Source organism: Pecten maximus, chromosome 2, assembly GCF_902652985.1.
Source record: "Pecten maximus chromosome 2, xPecMax1.1, whole genome shotgun sequence".
In the NCBI taxonomy this organism is placed as follows: domain Eukaryota; kingdom Metazoa; phylum Mollusca; class Bivalvia; order Pectinida; family Pectinidae; genus Pecten; species Pecten maximus.
The window spans coordinates 18,207,620-18,233,897 of record NC_047016.1 but is presented as its reverse complement, the minus strand read 5'-3'; the positions used below and the strand labels follow the sequence as shown (position 1 = coordinate 18,233,897).

At 36.0% G+C, this 26,278-nt stretch overlaps 1 protein-coding gene across 9 annotated transcripts; it reads left to right on the top strand.

The window, feature by feature from the left end:
• The first annotated feature begins 292 nt into the window (after positions 1-292).
• On the top strand, positions 293-26,278 carry LOC117320221 (kinesin-associated protein 3-like). Of its 9 annotated transcripts, XR_004530961.1 has the most exons (21): positions 293-417; positions 3,671-3,802; positions 4,610-4,764; positions 5,382-5,582; positions 7,637-7,861; positions 8,308-8,403; positions 8,697-8,875; positions 9,654-9,816; positions 10,087-10,187; positions 10,406-10,624; positions 10,968-11,133; positions 11,470-11,478; positions 15,272-15,397; positions 15,754-15,852; positions 16,623-16,708; positions 16,889-17,078; positions 17,620-17,628; positions 22,770-22,860; positions 23,375-23,980; positions 24,013-24,041; positions 24,074-26,278. XR_004530961.1 is itself a non-coding variant. In XM_033874877.1 (19 exons), the coding sequence occupies exons 1-19, from the start codon at positions 386-388 to the stop codon at positions 23,604-23,606; spliced, it is 2,511 nt and encodes an 836-aa protein (XP_033730768.1). In that variant the 5' UTR covers positions 293-385; the 3' UTR covers positions 23,607-26,278. The 9 variants fall into 9 exon arrangements, 4 of the variants coding, with proteins under 4 accessions (XP_033730768.1, XP_033730793.1, XP_033730787.1 ...); XR_004530959.1 differs by having other exon boundaries at positions 24,013-26,278; XR_004530960.1 differs by lacking the exon at positions 24,013-24,041 and having other exon boundaries at positions 23,375-23,987; positions 24,058-26,278.

Here is a 26,278-nt window from a genome sequence, read left to right as displayed (position 1 = left end):
ATATGGGTCCGAATCGAGTTAGGAATGTACACTTGTTTTATCCCACGTACAATCTGTTCGGGCTACCTCAGCAGTTACTAAAAAAAGGAGAAACATCCGAAATATATAATTTAAAGAGTATAAACTTTTGTTTTATACGTAATATATATGTATTTATTCATAAAACACGAAGTTTTATACATATTTCAAACTCACATTTTAGTTTTAGAATGGAACCGCCATAGATATTTTCATTAACTGAGGACTTATTAAAAATTAAATATTTTACGAAATATTCGCGCTTAGAGGCTATAAATATTTTAGTAATGGAAGTCTCGTCTATAAACAAATACATGATATGAAAACTACTTAATGGTACATATAATTACAGACACGATCAAGCAAAATGCAGGCAGAAGATGCGCGCTACTTAAAAAGGTTGTTGTTCAAGAAGAAAATAATTAGCTGATATCGATTTTAATTTAAGTGCCATCAATTTAAAACCTTACGAATGATGACGGCTTGTGCATGACTTTTACTTGTAGACTACTCAGTAGTTGCATATTGGATAAAATGTCGTGTACATGTTGTGATTATTAGACCTGATAGAAGTGCATTTATTGATTATCTTGCTACCATAAATCACAGGTGCCTGGGTTCTATCAGTATAGTGAGATCTGGTTTTTTTCAGTATAGGTTCCAGAACCAAGGCACATGCCATTTTGTTAAGATATTTTTTATAAACTGCAAGTAGCTGAATATTACATAGGTACCCAAGATGATATCTAACAAAATATTCCAATGCACCAGCTAGCTTATGCTGCTGTTACAGGAGAGGAGAAAATGTAGCGGCCAGACCAGGGTTCGAACCCAGGACCTCCGAACACTAGCCGGATGCTCTACTAATTGAGCTACCTGGTCACCGATGATCGACCCAGTCCAGTTCCACTACACACCTCCCTCCTTTTTTCTAGGTCTTCGCCCTCAAAGACCCACAAGACCCTTATACCACCACCGTGGGTATTTTAGATGGGCGCCAATTTTGTAACAGGAGAGGAGAAAATGTAGCAGCCAGACCAGGGTTCAAACACAGGACCTCCGAACACTAGCCGGATGCTCTACCAATTGAGCTATCTGGTCACTGATGATCGACCCAGTCCAGTCCCGCTACACTGCATACCTTTAGATGAACTTATTATGTGTTATCCCATTAGTGTTCAGAGGTCCCAAGTTTGAACCCCGCTCTGGCCGTGCCTATTTCCACTCCTACTTCATTTGGTGCTTGTTACCAAACCTTGTTTCAAATGAGGTGAATACTTGACAAGGGGATACCTGAACCTGGGTTATGAGCTGTGAAGTCTTTGGGGTCAACGACTTCAGAAGGGAGGGGAGAGTGTAGCGGAACTGGACTGGGTTGATCATTGGTGACCAGGTAGCTCAATTGGTAGAGCATCTGGCTGGTGTTAGGAGGTCCCGGGTTCGAACCCCCGTTTTGGCCAAGCATTTTTCCACTCCTCTTTATTTGGTGCCTGCACCAAACCTTGTATCAAGTGAGTTGAATATTTGACAAGGGGATACCCGGACCTGGGTTATGAGTTGTAAAGTCTTCGGGGTCAAAGTCTTAAAAAGGGAGGGGATAGTGTAGCGGAATTGGACCGGGTCAATCATCTGCAAACAGGTAGCTCAATTGGAAAAGCATCCAGCTAGTGTTCAGAGGTCCCGGGTTTTAACCCCTCTTTGGCCATGCATTTTTCATCTCCTATTACAATATATAGTAAAACTCACTTGTGTCGAACACGCTTGAATCAAATACATGGATGAGTCGAATGTTTTGTTCGGTCCCATTTTTTCCCTTCTTTATCTTAGTAATTCAAACCCGGATGATTTGAATACTGCGGTTGTGTCGAATATATTTTGTCATCCCTCCCTTCTAAACAATACCAAAATTTCCATTTATGTGTCGAACATCAAAGGCATCATGCTTTCTCAGGTAAAATTTGCCGTCATCGGCTTGATTGACCAAGTGTGACCGATCAGTTGTAGCGGTGTTACCAGAGCCTATTTTTAGTTTCTGGCTGTCGGTCGCACCTCATCCCATTGTTTATACAGGTGCACAGGTGAAGTAAAACGTTAGGGTATACATAACTTAGAATAAAATGTTCAAGTTTTAGTCTACAAACCATAACATCATGACCTACTCTGTTCTGTTAACTGTTTTGATACACATGGCTGCCGAAAAATATAAGGAAAAAATAAACCATTAATTACATATCTTCCACCCGAAAAATGCACACTGAAAATACTTGTCTGTCATTGATTTATTTATCTATGCCTCAATTCTGAGTACACCGATGCAATAGTAACAATAATATGCTGGATGCTTTTTATTCTGTACAAAACAACGTGGCAATGCATAATCATGCAGCCGATAAACACCGACCACGGCCTTCACCTTTTATACAAAATCAACATGCGTACGGTCGATCAAATTTTCCTGAACTGTTTATTGTTTCATATTGTTAACTTGTAGAACAATATAAACGGATTTTAAGAAAAATAATGTGAGTACAATATGTTCATTTATATTCTGATAATGTATGTATCGTTTTCATAGAATGTTATGTCTACGACTTCGTGTGTAAATCACACGTGTCTGTATGGCAAAGATAATTTTACCTGTGAATTTTGTTTTGATCTGTAACCATGCACGATACTGTTTATTAGATAAACAAATAATTGTTATCATGTACAATTAATTTCTTTGCTATTATTTATTGTTTATTTTATACCATGTTATCAAGCACTTGTTCGATTTCGGCATACAGCCGATGATATTCGGATATTTTGTCTCTGTATACAAACGGACACAGATAAGTCGAACCATCGGATAGGTCCAATATTTTGCTTGGTCCTGTCGACTTCGACTTATCCGAGTTTTACTGTATATAGACATGGTATCCAGTAGAAGTAGACCCTTGAGAGTATGTTCTTGGCTCCCCAAAGTCATATTTTACTCATGGGAATGGGTTGAAGGAGCATGGGTAAGTCTATTTGAGATATGTTTTGACCCTTCAGATTTCTGAGAAATGGTTATTTACCTCTGATATTGATAAAAATCAAGGGTCAGTTGGAAGCCCTGAGGCAGTAAGGATAAAGGCAGGAAAGAGCTTTAAAAATTGAATCTGGTTTTCCATTGATATCTATCAAATAAGCTGATATATATATATATATATATACATTCTTTTCTTTTAATGGTATATATATATGTCAGTCCTAAAAACATATTGCATTAATGATTATTCTTAATGTTGTCATTATTTTTTACCAACAATTTCAACCAATTAATCTCACCTGTAGAATACTGTCACAACTATAAAACAAATTCTGCAAATTCAAAATCATCATTATTTTGTAGTCTTAACTTTTCATTTCGATACTCTGAAGTTTGCTCTGTTGTTTACCTTGATGCCAGATTTAAACATTTTGTTATTAGAAGGATTATTTTAAATGATAACTAGTGTCCGACATTCTGTTTTAATCTTTCAGGTTTATGATCATTGCATGATCACTTTAACAGCCATATATATGTCTGTGGCTCAGAGAGATGGGAGAGTGTGATGGTTCCTGTCATGGAGATAAATTGCATTTGATATTCTTGGATTCTGATGACTTGTTTTCCTTTCAAATACAGGAAAGTTAAAGGTGGAACCATAGATATTCACCCCACAGAAAAGGCTCTTGTTGTTAACTATGAACTGGAGGCAACCATACTTGGAGAGCTTGGAGATCCAATGCTGGGAGAACGGAAAGAATGTCAGAAAATGTAAATATTCACAATATTCTCGGTTGATAATTTAGTTGATTATATATATGGCCAATGCTTTGTTTATAATTATGTAGCAGTACATTGACATGTGTGTTTGGCATTTATGTTGTTCCATTACTGTACACACATGACTGTTCTATAGGAATTACCAGACTGAAAAGTTTTCCTTCTTTGTCTTGCTAAAATCTCAAGATGTTTACAAATGATCATTTCAGATGTGATTGTGTTTGTCAATTTATGGTATAGGTGACGCTACTGCATCCAGATACTATTATATAAGATATCAACAATTCAATTCAATTTCAGTTCATAAAATAATTCTAGATTTCGCTATTTCAGGAAATTATATTTACTTCTTCTTGGTTATGCTGCATTGCTTTGACATGTTTTGTGCTTTGAAAAGAAGATGGAAAATTCTACTGTTTTTTCTCTGTATATTGATGAAACATATATATATAGTCATACAAAATTATGTATTTATGTTTTTGACCAGGAGTTTGTCTGGCTGTCCTATTTCTTTTGTCATTGTCTGACAGAATGCCTGAAAAAAATCAATAAGTTTCTTAAATTTATTCACAATATTATTATAACTTCTATGCTGATATATACTATATGTGTACAGTAAAGTTGTATGTGTAAAGTTGCAAGCAAAGTGTAACCAAAATCTGTGTGAAATAACAATAGCTGTAGTAATTTAAGAATTGTCTTTGCCAAGATATCTATAACTAGATAATATTGTAGCATTGTTTTAGATCTAAATTGACCAGATTTGCTTCACTTCATCTTCTGCTTCCTAATTGACAGAATAAGAGTGAAGAGTCTGAATCCAAACAGTGACCTGTCATCCCTGGCCAAGGAGATTATTGACAAGTGTAAACTCATCCACCCCAGTAAGCTGCCTGAAGTAGAACAGCTGCTGTATTACCTACAAAACCGCAAGGAATCTGAACCCACCAAAGGTAAGGATTTCATTGAACTCTTACTGGTAACATTACCTCCCGAACCACAAGGTATGTATGCTCGACAAAGGTAAGGTTTCAACAAGCAATATCACTACCATATTTCACTGAGTATACTCAAAGAACTACCAGGAACTCACTGTTAGTTCTTATCATATTGAAATTTGATAAGTACAATAGGCAGACATTTCATAGATTGGTGAGAATGACATTGCTACTTCAATTCAAATCTGAAGTTTACCACAAGTTTGATAATGTTCATATTTAGTTACAGACAAGTGTTTAATATTATAAATATGTATGCATGCAGTTTTATAATCTTGTCATCATAATTCTGCAGTACTTCTACAGGACTAGTACTGTTCATTTTATTATTGCCATACACATTGAATTTGTAACCTATTTTGCTAATATATAATTTTGCCAGTTATAGATAAATTGTACCTGTAGATCTCTAGCTTGTACACTTCAGTTAGAAATTTCATGTTCAGTTCTGCTGTAAGATACAGCAAAGGCAATTCTAAATATCAATATGATTTAACTAATTTTCCAGGAATCTGGAGTGAATTTGATGTTGATAACTGGTATAATTGCAATTAGCATTGCCTTTATTACAGCTTCTGGAAAAACCCAACTGCAGGAAAAGCCAGAAGTTCCAACATATGATGCAACAGAGATAGATGAGGTGGCAAACATCAATGATGTTGATGATTACATGGAACTTCTGTATGAAGATGTCCCAGAAAAAATCAGAGGCTCAGCTCTCATCTTACAGTTAGCCAGAAATCCAGATAATTTGGAGGAACTTTTTCAGAATGGTAAAGTGTCTGTGAATTATAGATAGTTATATTTTTGTAACAGTACTGTAGATGTTCTTAGAGGGAAAGTGATACTGATTGTTTGAATATGTCTGTTTTTGGGGATATTGATTTGACAGAGTTGACTGTTATTGGGGATGTTGATTTGACAGGGTTGACTGTTTTTGGGGATGTTGATTTGACAGGGTTGACTGTTTTTGGGGATGTTGATTTGACAGTGTTGACTGTTTTTGGGGATGTTGATTTGACAGGGTTGACTGTTTTTGGGGATATTGATTTGACAGGGTTGACTGTTATTGGGGATGTTGATTTGACAGGGTTGACTGTTTTTGGGGATATTGATTTGACAGGGTTGACTGTTTTTGGGGATATTGATTTGACAGGGTTGACTGTTATTGGGGATATTGATTTGACAGAGTTGACTGTTATTGGGGATGTTGATTTGACAGGGTTGACTGTTTTTGAGGATATTGATTTGACAGGGTTGAGTGACCTGCACTTCACACTGTTACTCCAAAGGGCTGCATATAGTCACTACTTCCTCTGTCCTGTCCACTCATCTGTCAGAGGTTCTTGTTTTGGGCTATAATTTCTGAAGATAAATAAACAAAATTGTGTGGATATAGTTGGCTGGCAAGGAAAGTGATGCAGATCATATTGAGTTTCTTTAAGTCTACATGTTAAATGTCAAACTCATCTTGGCTATACCTTCTTATTGAAGTAGGGTGATGACATTTTATGGAATATGAAGGGTGGCACAGAAATGTATCGCATACCAGTTTTGTGTCCTTACATCCAAAGTTAAGATCACATTAAGGTTAACTATGGAATTTAAATTCTTTGTTGCACCATAATATCCATGTCAGTGGCATTCTATTGATGTATGTACTATGTACCATGGTAAGGTGGTTTTGTCTTATTCGCATGTGTCATGTGACCTCATGTTTTGTTTCGGACCCATTTGTGCAATTTTTGAACAATCCTTTCACACAAGTTTTAAGGTATAGGCATACACATATTTCTGTCTCACATGACTAACAATGTGTGTACCATTGCTTGCCTGCACAATGTAGTTTCAATGACTTTTCAGGGAGCAAAATCTGTCAATTTCACTTGTTTGACTTTTGTTTAGCTCCATTTGTGCAATTCAGTTTTATATTTAGGTCTTTTACTGTCATTGCATTGAACCCTGTCTGTTAACAATGCAAGTGTCACCCTATTGCAAACAGTATCAATAGTACATTATCCACTACAAATAAACCACTGCTTCAGAGAGCAAAACATTTCCTCAGTTTGTTTAAAGTAGGTGGGTTGTCCAGGCCTTTCAAGTACACTGACTTGTTGTGCATGTGTGTCTAGCTGTGTACAGGGGTTTCCCATGTAGGAAGAATTCAAACTTGCAGTATTTGCATAAATTACAATATCAGCATGATTGAATGTGTATAATAAAGCCATTGTTTATACCGATGGTTGATAAGTTACTAGGAAGCTTCTTTCAGGTTAGTAAAGATATTTTGTTGCTCATTCCAAACAAGTTTGACCAAGATGGCAAACATTCCTGATGAAAACATCACTTCATATTGAATAATTAATACTTTTCATATTCATTATGGTAATTTTGATCATTATTAGGTTTTCAAATGTTTCTGTAATGAGTGAAAGAAGAAAAATAGGAATTACATTGTATGGCAACTTCTTAATGATTATAACTTTCTCACTTCTCAGTATTCAGTAGTCCTGTCAGTGTACAGGTGCTAGCCTCATCTGTCACTTCTCAGTATTCAGTAGTCCTGTCAGTGTACAGGTGCTAGCCTCGTCTGTCACTTCTCAGTATTCAGTAGTCCTGTCAGTGTACAGGTGCTAGCCTCGTCTGTCACTTCTCAGTATTCAGTAGTCCTGTCAGTGTACAGGTGCTAGCCTCGTCTGTCATTACACCTATTAGATAATCATTACCAGGGTATATATATATATATTGATGGATAAGGTTTATATCTGTGGTCAGTGTCTATATTGAAAATGACAGCATATTTTAAATATTTTTATGTTTATTTCAGAAACTGTGGTTGGAGCATTGGCACGAGTGTTACGAGAAGACTGGAAGAAAAACACAGAACTGGCCACAAATATTGTTTACATTTTCTTCTGCTTCTCAAGTTTCACACAATTCCATGGTGTCATTCTCCATTTCAAGATTGGGGCTTTATGTATGAATGTTGTAGAGCATGAGCTGAAGAAATATGATATGTGGAATGAGGAGCTACAGAGGAAGAGGAAAGCTGATATCCTTTACTGATACATGTACTCATCTGTAGGACCCAGAAATAAGTCTTTTATCCTTCAAATATTCATGTACATGCTTTATTTCTCCGAAAACTAAATAACTTGAGACGTCTTTTTAATGTTATATACTTTTAAAGGGTGGCACAGCGGTAATACTGGTAATACCTAGGCGGCAGTGGTTTAATTCCCTGATCAGACATGAAAAGGTAGGAAGGTTATATAGAGGTGTCACTACTGGTAGATTGTCCTTGATTTCATGTTCAGGAGGGTCTTTATCAATGGCATGGTCATTAAATTTGTTATGTAATGAAATGGCAACTGCATACCAGGCAGTTAACTTGTATAGGGATGCGGTAATACAGGGTCATGTAAGTTAGATTATGTTAAGAGGGTTTGAAGGTAAAACAGATAAATGTTTGTGTGAATTGATCTTAACTGCTTGTACCTGAGGGAGAAAAAGACAAGAGGACAAAGGAGGACTTTGAAAAAAGTTTACAAAAATATGATGGATTGGTGAAAAAACAAGAACAACTCCTTCGAGGTAGGGGATAACAGGAAATATTGTGAATATTATTATTTGGTGTACTCAGATTTTAGTGGATAACAGAATTACAGATTTTCATTGAGGGTATTTTCCAGGAGGAGTTTTCGTTGTAACTGAGTTGTAACCAACTTTTTCTGAAATTATTCTCCAGTTGATATTACAAGAACCTTGCTAAGATAAAACACTTACCTAATTATGATGCACTTCTATATGTCTGCTGCATGCATACAGGTTGATAGATTTAGTTTATATATATTTGCCTTTTGGTAACAACTATGCTTATGTTTCAGTGGCATTTTACCTGTTACTGAACCTGGCAGAGGATCTTAAGGTGGAGATGAAGATGAGGAATAAAAATGTTGTGAAGATGCTGGTGAAATCAATGGAGCGTGACAACTTTGAGCTTCTCATCCTTGTGGTGTCCTTCCTCAAGAAACTTAGCATCTTTATTGAGAACAAACAAGAAATGGTATTTACTTGTAGCATGTTTATATTTTAGGTATATTTTATGACATGAAATGTTTGTGTTTACTTTCTTTCGTTGTTTGGAGCTTTCAAGTTATTTCATGAGTACAGACTTTCGCGGTAAGCCCATATATCAAAAATGCATTAATATTATTATAATAATACACAAACTGTATTCATTGTATTTTTATTTGTGATTGCATATAGCAACCACAAAAATAACGAAAATGTTTATACACAATCTATGTTTCATGTTATACAGCACAACAAAGCCAGCTAGTCCACACATTTAACTATAAATCTATTAGACCAAGTATTCATGCCATCTTCAGAATTATTTCTTATGCCTTTCTCATGAAGTTTAGTTGGGTATGCATTATGAAAAAGATCGGGATATCAGCTTCTATTTCTTTACAGATTTCTTGTTTCTAATTAGAGGGTTTGTAGTTTTAAAAAAAAATCAATAGCTCAAATATAATTATAGTAATTAATTGTATCCATGTTACTTATCAGACATTTATTGCACATTGTATTTTGTTGTTAAAATTAGTTGATGAATAGATGCAATGTAACAGTTCAATATCAATAGATCTGAAATTTACACAAATTTAGAATAAAGTAAAAACAATATATTAATAGCAGTTAGATTTGTAGCTATTTGTATCAGGTGAACATGTTAAATCTGCTACTGACAGTAGCTTGTGATCCATCGATATGAAGTCAGTACCCTATATAGATAGAAGTATAAGGCTGAGGTTGTATGATGTTGTGGCCTATTGTAGGCCCAGATGAACATCATGGAGAGATTCGTGAAGATTGTTCCGTGTGAACATGAAGATCTACTCAACATCACACTACGATTACTCCTCAATCTTTCCTTTGATGCCGATCTACGCAGCAAAATGATAAAGTTTGGTCTCCTTCCTAAACTTGTTGGCCTTCTGAGTAAGTAGAATCTGTATCTCGGATTTATAATTTAGTTCTTGTAACTTTCCCTGGTAATGAGTGATAATTAGAGTTAGCAGTCACTAACTCTGCAAGCCATTAGCTCTTTACTATTGGCTATATCTAATTATCTAATTATATCCAATTTCTGGAGGGAATCATGAAATGAACAAGTTACAGATATTGATTTTACTGTTGAATGTTTCCTGTTACGAAATATTGGAACTTTAAATAAATAAGTTGAACATAATATATCAATATGTGTTACAGATAATGAGAATCATCGCCTGATAGTCCTCTGTATCCTGTACCATATCAGCATGGATGACAAGTCTAAGTCGATGTTTACCTACACTGACTGTATACCCATGGTACGTGTATATCAGATGAAGATATTTATACTGATATGTGTTGTAGGTATTTGGCTAGGAGGTACCTGAGGTAGAGTACATTAAAGTTTCCTTATATGACAGACCTTGGCCTATTCTCAGGGTCACAGGAGCGATTCTGGCCTCTGGGCCTCTTGTGTATGATATACATGTACCAGGATATCTTGTAGGTAATAACTATGATAACATCTATGTTGTAGGTGATGAAAATGTTCCTTGAGAGCCCAGAGAACCCTGATCTAGAATTATTAGCGCTCTGTATAAACCTGGCTGCCAACAAACGCACAGCCCAGATCATCTGTGAGGGCAGTGGTCTGAAGATGTTAATGAAGAGAGCATTCAAGTTTAAGGACCCTTTGCTTATGAAAATGATACGGAATATATCACAGCATGATGGACCTACGAAAAATTTATTTATTGTAAGTCTTACATCAGTACATAGTCCATACATGTTTCCTTATACATCATACTTATAAAACCTTGGGTATATGTAATTATTCATTACATCATTATGTCCACTTGCTTCCTGTTGTGAACTTTTACATGACATTCAGTAAGAATATCAAGATATACTGTAATAATTTGCTTTTATTGTTGATCCTTCTGTGCCAGAAATCATCCAGTGACAATTAATAAATTCTGCACATTTACATCATGTCATTTATATAGACTATAAGGGCCATAGCAAGGCAGTTGACTGTTGTAATATCTCATGTTATTAAATGGCCATGAATGTGTTGATGAAAAACATGTGATTTACAGGACTACATAAGTGATCTCGCTGAAGCAACCCTGAACTGTGATGATGAAGAGTTTGCACTGGAAGCCCTTGGAATCCTAGGGAACTTGACCATCCCTGACCTGGATTATGAGTTAATTCTGCGTGAATATAACCTGGTGCCATGGATCAAAGAGAGACTTATGCCAGGTAGTTATCAATGCATCTGACTTGTAGTTTTTATATGGTATAATGTAATGAGTCGGACATTTTAACTGGCTGAAAAATTGGGGGAGAAAAGATTTATGATTGACAGAAAATTATTTGATTAACGTTTGGTAATGTATCATTAATTATATGCTCAATATATATCTTAGTTTACCAACTGGATTAATGTTAAGTTCAAAATATTATATATGATTTATAATAAATGCAACTATACGTAATGTAATATAGATATTTTACCATTTATCAGTATTATGAGATCCTACCAGAACTATACATTCCCAGAACTGATATATAATGGAAGCTATGTTTTTGTTACAGACAGTTCAAGTAGGTTGATCTTTTAAATCTTATGTAGATTTCTATTAGTGCAGAAAACTGTATTATTCTATCCTATTGAAACCTCACTGAGTAGTTCTACATCTGTTGTAGATGTAGTCAGAACTATATGCATGTACACATTCTACGATCATTGGTTGTTTCTAAAAATGTCCAGGTCTCTGTACCATTTATTTTAATACCGGTGTAGCATGGTATTTTGAATCATGGTGAAATACATTTCGTACATCCATTGGTTTAATAAAGTTAAATACAGATATTCATCAAACAGCAGCTTGTTTGTAAGATCAGGCACAATGGCAAATAGAAGACTAATTAATCTAAAACATCATTTTATCACCCATAGTGTGAGATTTGGTATGTCTCCCATTGGAGTGGGAGATTCAGAAGCCTTTAGAGTTTATATCTGTTTAATTAACAAAATTGGAATTGATTGAGGTGGACATATTTTCCTACTGGTTCTTGTTGTTGCTAATACATTCTTGTCCGGATCATAACTTTAGAACAGATATCTTGGTAAAACTTGAACCATACATTCACAACCCACAGGCTTGGTGTATAATACTAAATCAAGTCACTCTGTCGACATTCAATATAAGGTCTGAGTCAACTGAGTGCAAATTTTTTTATACAATCCTATCTTGGACATAATATTTAAACAGTTTACCTATATTTGCATCAACCACATACAGTTGCGGTGAATTGTACTAATATTCAGGTCACTGTGATCTTCATTATCAGATCTAAGGTCAAGCAATTGAGTGCAAAATTTTCTATGCAGTCCTGAGGCATAACTTTTTAGCAGCTATTTAAAGATATCTTGATGAGAATTTATACCCCATCATATCTGTATATAAGAGGAGGGAAGAGGTTTTTTCACATATTATAAAGATAATTGTAATTGTAGGGTTTCTACATTTTTCGTTGTATTATAAACATCATCATGAACATATAATTAGCACCCTTTCTTGACCACTGTGTAAGAAATACATGTATTGGTTTCTCTCACAAGTACTTTACATAATCTTCTATACATGTAGCTACAAATGTACATTAGTTTTTCCTTTCAAAATAAGGTTTTTCTACAGTTGTGCATTTTTGAGATTATCAAAATATCAAAATGGCTGTCAAGTGGTCAACTTGAATTCTGACATTTAAAGTTTCTTTATTTCTTAAAAATGATGGCATGGATCTTTCTGAAATTTGACAAGTCTGTTAACTTACATATATATTTAGTTCTGAATGTTCCATTATATTGAAGCTGATTGAAAAGAACAAGATAATTGACAGGCAACAATTATAAAAGATTTTTACAGTTGAGGTTTGTTGTTGCTATTTCCATGGAAAAATTCATGGATGTGTCTGAATTCATGTAGTTGTGAAATTTAATTTTGAGACTTATCAAAGGAACAAATTAAAAATATAGTGATGATTTTTATTTTGTCATTAAAAGTGGAAAAAAAGCAACAAAAACTCCTACATTAGTGGGACTCAAGATCACTCTGGGATCTCATTACTAACATACACTGTATGTAGGTATTTTCTTATTTCAAAATGCAGAATCATATTTTTAGTTTTTCTCTATTCACAAACCTTTCTGCTCCAGATCTAATGAACCCGTGCAGGAGCAGGGAAAGAATATTCCTGTCTTTTCTCAAATACTTCACAGGGTGATCCTCTAAGGCCAACTTGATTTGCACCCTTCTCAGAAGATTGCATTCTGTTATATGTAAATCGATTAAACCGAAAGAACATAACCCAAAACAAACAAGTTTTTAAATTTTCTCAAACACTATGACACAAACATGTGCATGTATGTGTCATAAATCCATCTCTAGTGAAACTCATCACTCCACATGTCGCACAATATTAAACATGGTCACTGCCGTCTTTGAAGATAAATCTTCCATTTTCGAGACAAATCCAGTGACCGGAAGTTATATTCTAGAAGGAGAAGAGTGCAAATCCAGTTGGCCTCTGGTTGCTAGCTGGAATGTGCTAAATAGATCTCACATGTGTAGTAGGGTATTTAAGACAGCTGACTCTTGCTATGAAGCCACCCACAATATAGCCCCATGTAAGATTCAGTCAATCTCAATGCATGTTGTAAAGCGTGATTTATTGTGGGGTCCCCACCAGGTTGGTTTATCCTTTGTCTTCTGTCCAGGGGACATTAATTGTAGAACTCCAAAATAAGGCCGGCTGTATTTCACTGCATGTTGATCGTAGAAGCCAACTAAAAGTGGGCCCCCTGAAGTATCACAACACTAATTAGTTTAGGATCTTAAATCTTTCCTCACTACTCTGTCTTTCTATGCTTTATTTTCTTATTCTAGGTGTCTCCTCGACACCTGCCTCATACCCTAGGTGTCTCCTCAACACCTTTCCTCCTGCTTTATGTGTCTCCATGACTCATAACCTACGTGTCTCCTTGACACCTGTCCTCATACCCTAGGTGTCTCCTTGAAAACTGTCCTCATACCCTAGGTGTCTCCTTGACACCTGTCCTCATACCCTAGGTGTCTCCTCGACACCTGTCCCCATACCCTAGGTTTCTCCTCGACACCTGTCCTCATACCCTAGGTTTCTCCTCGACACCTGTCCTCATACCCTAGGTTTCTCCTCGACACCTGTCCTCATACCCTAGGTGTCTCCTCGACACCTGTCCTCATACCCTAGGTTTCTCCTCGACACCTGTCCTCATACCCTATTACCCTATGTTTCTCCTCGACACCTGTCCTCATACCCTGGATGTCTCCTTGACATCTGTCCTCATACTCTAGGTGTCTCCTTGACATTTGTCCTCATACTCTAGGTGTCTCCTTGACACCTGTCCTCATACTCTAGTTGTCTCCTTGACACCTGTCCTCATACCCTGGGTGTCTCCTTGACACCTGTCCTCATACTCTAGGTGTCTCCTCGATACCCATCCTCATACCCTAGGTGTCATATACAATAGAGACCTGATGAGTAGCCCTTTTATATAACTGGTATTTATTATGTCTTCCCTTTGCATGAAGGAGACATAAGGTATTGATAAGGTTCTTGTCCTTCGTACATTCTTCATTTTTTGTTATTTTGGGACTTATATTTTTTTCTTCTAAAAATTTCTTTTGGTTTACTATGCATTTTGTATTTATATGGAGTTGGTAATGACTAAATATTCAACAGTAATATTTCATCAGAAAAAATCTTAATCAATCATTTATATGCTAGTATTCATACATTATTGGGGTTTTTACCTCTGGTAAATCATTGTTGACTGTCACATCAGTACATATGTAACTGTCATCTGATGTGATCGACAAAACTTTTTAAATTAGTATTTAAATGTACAAAAGATACTTATTTGAGCAGAAAGTGTTCGATCATTTGATGTTAATATGGTTTATTGCTGAAAAAAAGCATTGTTTCTTGGACTTATGTAAGTTTGACAGCAAAAGAAGAACTTGATAAATCATGACATATTTATTTATTTACAGTTAGTAGAGTGTAATTTTAAGTTGGTTATTCTTCATTCGTTTGTCTTTCTCTCCAAACAAGAGTCAGAAGAGCTCTTAGAATAGTTAGTGTAAACCTTATCAAAGAGATCAAGATGTTGTCACAATACGTCACAATATCGGTCATGTTACCATTGTTATATAGTCTCATATCACATATTGTATCCTTAATGTATTGCAGTGGGAGGATCAAGGGTAAAGTAGATATTTATATAATGAGAAGGGCTCAGTTATCTAAGTAGTGTGATAGATATTATTAAAGTTTCTGTTTATACTTGGCACAGGGTCGGCTGAGGATGACATTGTACTTCAAGTCATTATCCTTGTTGGAACTGTGTGTAATGATGATGCCTGTGCTAAGATGTTAGCAGAGTCTAACATCATACAGTGTCTTATTGAACTTTTAAATGGTAAGTTACATCCTCAGTGTGTATTAGCTATGGTTCCTCTTGCAGGCATGAACATATTTTCAGAGATTCATAAAGGAATGTAGATAGAGGTTATCAATTATGCATAGATGGAGGTTATCAATTATGGAATATACATAAAGGTGCTTCATTATGGACATAGATAGAGGAGATTCATTATGGAATATACATATTAATGTATAGTAAGAGATAATTTATTTTTCTTGATTTACTTTTCATCAGCTTACTGTAAAATTTAACACGGTAGTTACATCAGCAGTATACTGAAGAGATAACTAGTCTTTTACTACAACAGGTGAGGACACCTAATTATAGTATAATTTCCTCGTTCATTGCAGCAAAACAAGAAGATGATGAGATGGTGTGTCAGATTGTCTATGTATTCTACCAGATGATTTTCCATGAGTCAACGAGAGAAGTCATCATTAAGGACACTCGTATCCTTGTTAAATAATTTTGGGTGATTGGGTCTGAGAAATTGAATGGTAGGCTATTCAAATCGCCCTTCGTCCATGGTCTATCTGTCCATAAACAATCTTTGTTATCACTATAGTACATCATAGGCTCAAATTTCATATGACAATGTAGGTTCCCCTTGGTCCATATTTGTGCCCATTCAATTTTGAGGCAGATCCGGAAAACAAAATGGCCAACAGGCAGTCATCTTCGATTTTGACTGTTTAAGTTTATTATCACTACATGTATTTCTTGAGAAGTGCAGGAAGGATATTTCTCAAACTTCTCCCTGGTAAATTGCTGAGCATGTTCAATTTTGAGACTGATTGGAAACGAAATGGCAGACAAGGGTCTCTTTGAATTTTGAAAGTTGAAGTTTGCTATTGCTCTTTCTCAGGAATTTTTATCATGGGCCTTTCTCAGGAAGTTTTATCATGGGCCTTTCTCAGGAAGTTTTGTCATGGGCCTTTCTCAGGAAGTTTTATCATAGGCCTTTCTCAGGAAGTTTTGTCATGGGGCCTTTCTAAGGTTTCATATGAAGGTTCCCTTTGTTTTTAAATGATTAAAAGGAAGAAGAAAAAAGTACTAATTTGAGAGAAAAGATAATTATACACAGATAAAAAAAAAATCATTAGATGGTATCACCACGATCCCTCTGGATCTCTCGTGATAAATATCTGAACACTTGATTACTTGTTTACATGGATGATGTATAGTAGTGGATATAGCATGCTCCTTAACAGCTGATCAGAGGCTCCAGCCTACCTGATTGACCTCATGCATGACAAAAATGCAGAGATTAGGAAAGTCTGTGACAACACTCTGGACATCATAGCGGTAAGTTAATGGGATGATATAGATTAATGTTACAGAAAACACTAGACATAGCAATGTAGTCTATCATACAGATACATTAAAAGTTATTTTGCAAATAACTTTTGCCATGAAGTCATACTGCTTGTTCTAAGGAGATTGATGAGGGCTAATTTATCTCAAAGTGTATGTTGTAACACACAGGAGTTTGATGAAGAGTGGGCTAAAAAAATCCAGTTGGAGAAGTTTCGCTGGCACAATTCCCAGTGGCTCGAAATGGTGGAGACGAGACAGATGGAGGACATGGCCGATCCATACATGTACCCCGAGGATGAGTATGACCCCTACCTCCAGGATGCTGACATCCTCGACCGACCAGACCTGTTCTATGGAGGTGAGTTTAGGGCTAAACAGATAATTAGACTTACCAATCATCTTTTATTGGGTGTGATTATGGACATCTCACCAGGGAACCAAGTGTATGCTGTAGTCTGGCCAGACCTCTTCTATAGGGGATGTGTTTACTAGGAACAAGAAGTTTAGCCATGTTAGATTAATTTCATAACTTAACCTACTTAATTCCATCAGATCCAGTGTGATAATAAAAGCTTATCTTCCAAGATCTCAGCATATTTTATATTTTGCTGTTAAAGAAGATTAGCATATTGCCCGGTGTCTAAAGTGGCATGATATATAAGTAGCTTAGTGAATTATAAGTACATAATATACAGAGAATAGATGTCTTATTGTGATTCTAATGTGACTTGTGTGCCATACTATTTATTCAATTTTATATTTTAAACTAAAAAAATTAAGTATTAAGATATTTTGAATGTTTTACTGTTTATCCTAGTTTAGGAAAATACTGTTCCTATACATTAAGTGTTTCCATGTTCCATGCAGGGTAAATTTCTGTATTTTGTTTTGAACTATAGGTAACAAGGGTAAGTGGTCTTAGAGCCTGCATCATGTGCCGTGTTCCTCAATAGTTATCACATGACATGCCATTTTGTTCTTTTACTTTTTTTTCACAAAAAAAAAACAACGAAAAAACAAAAAACCAGGATCATTGCTTTTGTAACGGTGTAGACCAAAAAAACAGCCATATGGGAATGTGTCTGAATTTTGAGAGTTTGGAAGTAGGGAGTTTGAAGTATACGTTTTATATTTCTTTTCATCCTTAATATTTACACTGAATTTAAAAGTAGTAATATCACATGCTTAAGTCTTTTCTTTCTATGACAAATTTGGGTTCACTTTATTAGCTCACCTGGACCGAAGGTCCGGTGAGCTTATGCCATGGTGCGGCGTCCGTCGTCTGTCGTCCGTCGTCCGTCGTCCGTCAACATTTGCTTCAAATCGCTACTAGTCAAAAAGTTCTTGTTGGATTTTGACCAAATTTGGTCAGAAACATCCTTGGCAGAAGGGGATCAGATTTTGCATAAATGGTGACTCTGACCCCCAAGGGGCCTGAGGGGCGGGGCCCAATAGGGGAAATTGAGGCAATTCCTTTAAATCGCTACTAGTCATAAAGTTATGAATGGATTTGAACCCAATTTGGTCAGAAACATCCTTTGGGGAAGGGGAACAGATTTTGCATAAATGGTGACTCTGACCCCCAAGGGGCCAAAGGGGCATGGCCTAATGGGGAAATAGAGGTAATTTCTTCAAATCGGTACTAGTCATAAAGTTATGAATGGATTTTGACCAAATTTGGTCAGAAACATTCTTGGGGGAAGGGAAACAGATTTTGCATAAATGGTGACTCTGACCCCAAGGGGCCTGAGGGGCGGGGCCCAATAGGGGAAATTGAGGCAATTCCTTAAAATCGCTACTTGTCATAAAGTTATGAATGGATTTGAACCCAATTTGGTCAGAAACATCCTTCAGGGATTGGGAACAGATTTTGCATAAATGGTTACTCTGACCCCCAGGGGGGTGGGGCCTAATGGAGAAATAGAGGTAATTCCTTCAAATCGCTACTAGTCATAAAGTTATGAATGGATTTGAACCCAATTTGGTCAGAAACATTCTTGGGGGAAGGGGAACAGATTTTGCATAAATTGTGACTGACCCCCAAGGGGCCTGAGGGGCGGGGTTGAATAGGGAAATTGAGGCAATTCCTTTAAATCGCTACTAGTCATAAAGTTATGAATGGATTTAAACCCAAATTGGTCAGAAACATTCTTATGTGAAGGGGAACAGATTTTGCATAAATGGTGACTCTGACCCCAAAGGAGCCAAAGGGGCGTGTCCCAATAGGGGAAATAGAAGTAATTCCTTTAAATCGCTACTAGTCATAAAGTTATGAATGGATTTGAACTCAATTTAATAAGAAACATCCTTTTGGGAAGGGGAACAGATTTTGCATAAATGGTGACTCTGATCCCCAAGGGGCCAAAGGGGCGGGGCCTAATGGGGAAATTAGAGGGAATGGATTTGAACCCAATTTAATAAGAAACATTCTTTGGGGAAGGGGAACAGATTTTGCATAAATGGTGACTCTGACCCCCGAGGGGCCAAAGAGGCGGGGCCCCATATGGGAATAGAGGTAATTCCTTTAAATCGCTACTAGTCATAAAGTTATGAATGGATTTGAACCCAATTTAATAAGAAACATCCTTTGGGGAAGGGGAACAGATTTTGCATAAATGGTGACTCTGACCCCCGAGGGGCCAAAGGGGCGGGGCCCCACATGGAAAATAGAGGTAATTCCTTTAAATCGCTACTAGTCATAAAGTTATGAATGGATTTGAACCCAATTTAATAAGAAACATCCTTTGGGGAAGGGGAACAGATTTTGCATATATGGTGACTCTGACCCCCAAGGGGCCAAAGGGGCAGGGCCTAATGGGGAAATAGAGGTAATTCCTTTAAATCGCTACTAGTCATAAAGTTATGAATGGATTTGAACCCAATTTGGTAAGAAACATTCTTGGGGGAAGGGGAACAGATTTTGCATAAATGGTGACTCTGACCCCCGAAGGGCCAAAGAGGCGGGGCCCCATATGGGAAATAGAGATAATTCCTTTAAATCGCTACTAGTCATAAAGTTATGAATGGATTTGAACCCAATTTAATAAGAAACATCCTTTGGGGAAGGGGAACAGATTTTGCATAAATGGTGACTCTGACCCCCGAGGGGCCAAAGGGGCGGGGCCCCACATGGAAAATAGAGGTAATTCCTTTAAATCGCTACTAGTCATAAAGTTATGAATGGATTTGAACCCAATTTAATAAGAAACATCCTTTGAGGAAGGGGAACAGATTTTGCATATATGGTGACTCTGACCCCCAAGGGGCCAAAGGGGCAGGGCCTAATGGGGAAATAGAGGTAATTCCTTTAAATCGCTACTAGTCATAAAGTTATGAATGGATTTGAACCCAATTTGGTAAGAAACATTCTTGGGGGAAGGGGAACAGATTTTGCATATATGGTGACTCTGATCCCCGAGGGGCAAAAGAGGTGGGGCCCCATATGGGAAATAGAGGTAATTCCTTTAAATCACTACTAGTCATAAAGTTATAAATGCATGTTGTAAACTCAGAGAGTCTGGACTTCATTATTTCTTTAACGCAGTTGGGATCCCCACGCTATAACCATATATAGCATTGTTTGAGGTTAACAAACAAAAGGAATTGAACATGAACATTATTTTGACATTTGGTCAAGTCCAACCAGGTGAGCGATACAGGCCCCATGGGCCTCTTGTTTGGATTATATTTTCCTTATTGTAAATTCATTGTTGTGCTTAAGGTGTTGTGTGTTGTCAGTTTATGATGTAGCTCTGTACAGACAGCACGGACATATATCTGTTTTATATCTGGACTGGTACATTGTGTGTGGTATAGAAGTACTTGGTGTAGGACCTGCTGTTTTACTTTGAAAACACTTCAAACTTCTGAGTAGATATCCTCATTATTATAATTCTAAATGTGTCACTCTGTCAACAAGTTTTGGAACAAGTTTCTATATACCTATGGTTCAGTAAAAAAATAATTTGGAAATATTCTTGTGGGGTCTTATCAGGATCTTAGAATTCCACTTTTAAAAATTATTCTGATTCTGCAAATTATTCTAACATTCATTAGTTAATTGATTATGGCTTTTTGGGGTAAAATTTAAAAATATTTTATGGTTTTGGGCAAGTTTCTCTGAAAACCTACAGTTCAGTATACAGCTGCTTACATTGTTGATTCTTTGCAGGAATGTTTAGGGCCTAAAATGATATGGATTCAATTTGTGAAAATGATTTATGTATTGTTACAGTAATATTTTTGCATGTTTGCAACTCACTTTTTGGTACAATTTCAGGTCTAAAGTTGTTTTTTTTCTGTCACTATATGCTGGAGCTATTTTGATATGCATTATTAACAGGGATTCATGCTGAAGACATTAGAAATACCTACTGGGAGATTGGCCTGTCTGGATGTCATGGACGAACTGTCAGATCAGAGTACCATACATCCTTTACTGTGCTCTTCTTGAATCTACTTATACATTGTACTGTCTATAAAATATTTCTGAACACATACAAAATATTCAAAATACTCAATACCACTTTCTGTGCATGTAGTTGTATGCCTCGGAGTATCATTATTAGCATATAGTAGCTGGTATATAAAAGACTACGGAAGTGGTATATAATGTATACACTAAAAAAGTTCCTTAAACAGGTAACTAGTTAACTATATCTCACATAAAATATAATATAGTAATAAAATGGAAGAAAATAGTCTTTTGACCCAGCGTTAAGCACACATTGAAAAGTCTCCCCTTAGTCCTGGAGGAAATGTTGAATATTGTCTTACCTGTGTATCCTATCTTACACATCAAATTCCATGTCATTACATTTTCTGTGACCAAATGTTTCATGTGTGTATTTGTAATGCAGCATGTTTCCTCCTGTAATGTGTTATGCTCTCTTTATTTTTAAGTTAATGATTTACAATAATATCTATTTTATCATTACTATCATTCTACCTCGCGGGATAGAGAACCTCTTGACGTCATACATACAGCCACAAGAACTGTCATTATGCCTGTGACCTTTTAGTAACTACCTTTTTATATTGACCCGAGTGTGAATTTTCACAATGTCATGAGCTGTGATATTTTGCATGTCGTAAGTTTATCATGTTAATACTTTTGTGTCAGTGTATATGATAAATTAAATTAACTCGTCATAACTTAAATCATTGAATTAAAAATTTGTTGACACCTGATCAGCACGCCACACAGGGGTGTTGGGATCACTGTATTGATAGGATCTGTCCGAGCAGGCTATTGAATGTGAAAATTGCTGACACTGCCCCCCATACAGGGGTGTCAAGATTGCTATGCTGAGCAGATCTGTCCAAGCCGTACTTACTCAATAGAACAGTACACAATTGTCTGATTTGTTATATTAATTTCATTAATTATGTAAATTCACCCTACAAGTAAAAATGTTTGTAGTGTCGGCTTTTGTGATGTCTGTGATAATAAGATATCCCCAGTCTATTGTACCGACTTTTGTGATGTCTATAGTAATGAGATATGCCCAGTCTGTTGTTGTTATAGATACAGGTTTTATAATATCTAAAGCAGATGATGTACTGAGAAAGGTTATCAAGTTAATTTTTATAAAATTGATTCATGTTCATGGTGGTCAGGTGGAATATTTGTAACACATTCACCTTTCACAAAGGTGGCCGGGGTTCACCCGATCAGATGGGAAAGACATGGGGTCACTTGCCCGACTGCATAGGTTTCCAAATTAAAGTACTCTATATATGGTTTCCTCCAATACCCAGACCCCTGTTAATTGTGTGCTTAACTATCCTGGCCAACAAGATGATTAATATAATAAGTAGAAAACAGTTCAACATATAACGGTTGTAAAATACAACAAGTTTACAATCACATATTTTGTGGTTATGTTGGGTAGATATGGTCAGGGTCAGTGTCACCTCCTGTCCAGTTTACAGTATAATGCCAGTATGTAGATACATGGAGTGTATAGTAGGCGATTCATCTTTCTGGTTTATAGATACAATGTAGTTTGATATGATATAATTGAATGATAATTGTTTTTATACATAGATGCATATGACAATGGAATCATGGACGGACACCTCACACCAGAGTACATTGACGAGAATGGAATGTATGATGGCAAACCCTATGGTTATGGGTAACTATATAGATTTTACTGGTTTTTCATGACCATCAAATTATTGTTCATCAAATAACTTGTTGTGTTTGACAGGCTTAAAGAAGAAAACTGAAATCTTTTAGTTTTGTTAGATGGAATTTAAAGTAAGCCAAATAAAACTTTGACTAATTGGTGAATCAAAACGACCAACTTTGCTGTCTATTTGACTAATTAGTGAAACAAAACTATTAACTTTACTGTCTATTTGACTAATTAGTGAAACCAAACGACCAACTTTACTGTCTATTTGACTAATTAGTGAAACAAAACTACCAACTTTACTGTCTATTTGACTAATTAGTGAAACAAAACAACCAACTTTACTGTCTATTTTTAAACTTTAGGGAAGTCAGTATTATGTTGGACAGTTTAGTAAGATGGGGAAATCAGAACTTATAAGAATAAAAATCTAATTTGTACAGATATTATAAACATTGAAAAATTACAATACAATATAGATGCTGACAATAATAGCCTTACTCTTTACCCCCAGATATGGTCCAGATGTAGATGATGCATACGAGCCCTATGCCCGGCCTGAGTCCCACATGGGCTTTGTAATGGAGGGTGGCCAGGCAACAGATGAGTATGGAAATCTGCTAGACCCATACAGTCAGCCAATGGACAAGTATGGTCATCCGATGATGGATGAGTATGGCCGCTACATCAGTAACGATGCGCCAGATGAAGAAGACTACAATCAATATGGCTATGGCATGCGGTAGCTCCTGCGTGTATTAGTTACATTCCCACCACTACATGTAAACTACAGAAAATATGGTCACACATTGATTCAGCATATAGCACTTTATTGTAATACTGAATAACATCTATTTGAAGATAGTGTGAAAATAGCAGGTAGTGAACACACCATTACTCGTACATTCAGTCCATAAAGAAAGGAACAATATTTAAAATGCTAATTATCCTCCAGTGCACTTCCTAGTTTGTTGAAGTTGCTAACCTTATGTAATCCTTTCATTCCTTCCTGTGTACCTATTGCAGTATGCTCAATTTCTGTAATTTGATATCAGTACCCAGAAGATTGATATTGTAACATACCTTACAGCTTTTGGTCAAAGATCACATGACCAAGGTGGTGCCAGGTCACTAAGGTGTCAGGTCACTAAGGTGCCAGGTCACTAAGGTGTCATGATCAGGTCACTAAGGTGTCAGGTCACTAAGGTGTCAGGTCACTAAGGTGCCAGGTCACTAAAGTGTCATATATTTCTCTTAAAGCAATAACACAATCTTCATATTATACAAGAAACCACGTGCTTATATACTGCAATACAGAAAATAGCATTTTGTTATTAGTGTATAAGCATTTAAATTGGCTAAAGTGGCAGTGTTTTGTGGTGTGATAAGCTAAATCTTTCCTAGATTCACTTTACAATTGAGTGTAAGTTGACTATAGAATGTTGTATATGATGATATTGCGACAGCTGGTTTCTACTAGTACATAGCTACAGAACTTTTTATAAGATAGAAAATTATTGAAGCATGCATCATGGAAAATGAGGTTAAGGTTATAAGTAAAGAGTGCTTTTCATCATTCCGTGTGTCTTTTGTTCATCATAATATTGTATATACACACGTACAGAGGTACTAGTGTTCTTAAGATTATTTATATGAAAAAAACTAATGTAATTGATGCATTTATGTCTCATGCAATCACTTATTCTATTTTTTCGAATCTCTTCTATAAATCCTGATCATTTCTTCTGTATTTTTGAAGAGTTTGTGATCTGTTTTCCCGTATTGTCCACGGTATGCTTTCAGTTTGTGATCTGTTGTCCCATGTTGTCCATGGTATGCTGTAAATATGTGTGAAATGTTTCCGAAGTGCCACATATGCTGAGTAAAGATCTCTATTTCTTCTGGGTCCAATATTCCACAGACTCACAAACACCAAATATTTTTATCATACCCCTGTCAGCCCTTCATTTTTTGTAGTTACCCTAATTTTCATTATTTGTTGTTTAGCAGAATTTAACTTCTGGATAAGATTTTAAAGATCTTTTTTCTCCAATTTCTTTATATATATTGAACAGCACACCTCAGTTGTGTCTTTTTGTTTATTTTTTAAATAAATTTGTTCTCGGCAATGAGAAGCTGATTTGAGTCATCTTTTTTCATGAAAAAGGATAACATACAGTATGTCGAAAATCAGCACTAGAAAAATATCAACTGAATGACTCTCTTACACTTTACACATGTTGGTTTATGAATAAGTGTATGTGTAATTGGTGATGTTTGTGCAAGGAGGTTTTGAAGCTTTTTATATTTGATCTAGACTAAGTATGGCTACATAATCATTTTAAACAAACTTTTGCATATTTGATTACAAGGTAGAAGTTGAAGTAAGGTAATAATTTATAAAGGATCCCAAGTTGTGATCTGTTGGTACTGCGTCTACAGATTGTTAATGTGTGTGAGTGTTTTTTGTTGATGTATTTTCTATGTTTTTTTCAGTTCCGTCCACAAAACGAAAAAATCAATTTTTTACATATTTATCTTTTAGTCTCATTTTAATGAATGTTTCAACGTGCTGTGATGATGTGTTTCATTATTTACCAAATCTTGTGTACTGTTAGGCATTGCAGGTACTTTACCATGTATCATTTCATACATACCTATTCAAATGTCATAACTCAATGTGTTCTCATTTAAAACAGATTAAAACTGCAGCTATTTTAGTGTTCTGGCATGTTAAATGCAAAAATATGCTTTTATAGAAATTTACATTATTTCAGTTCTCACCTTAATGGTCAATACAGACAGTGGTCTCATTGATCTATTATTGTCAACAGCAACAAATTTGGGCACACTTTGAACTAGTAATAGAATGATTGCACACAAATGTTTAAATTTTCTTCATCTTTTATGCATGTGTATGAGGCCATCATGGTTTGTGATCTATCTTTATTGATACACCTGTATGGTATTGGTAGACTGTATGAATTATAGTAACAAGATAAGGAAAATACAAGTAATCTTTAAGTTATTTAGTTATTAATATATATGTATTGATTTCCAAATGCAATAACACTCTCATCACTATGTTGTTTACTTGTATTGGTTGTGAAGTATGTAAGTTGTGTGTGTGAGAGTGTGAGAGGTGAGTGTTGGTGAGTTAATGTCTGTAATGCTGAACAGTTTACATCGGTAGTAGTCAGCTAGACAAAGTCTCACAGCAGATAGGAGTTATTGTACAATAAAAACACCCAACAAACTAGTGCAAATTAAGTAAATGTGCCAGTTGCTTGTAAAATGTTTAGACATCCATATATCAATGGTATGCAGTCAAAACAATACTGACTTTACATTTGTTGCAGACAGATTTGTGCCTAGATCTGTGTTACATGAATAAACATTAATTACATGACCAATATAA

Coding starts and splice junctions, on each gene's coding strand:
- LOC117320221 (XM_033874877.1), top strand. CDS start 386: ATGCAGGCAGAAGATGCGCGCTACTTAAAAAG. Junction 15,398..15,753: donor TCTTATTGAACTTTTAAATG/GTAAGTTACATC, acceptor CGTTCATTGCAG/CAAAACAAGAAGATGATGAG. Junction 15,853..16,622: donor AGTCATCATTAAGGACACTC/GTATCCTTGTTA, acceptor ACAGCTGATCAG/AGGCTCCAGCCTACCTGATT.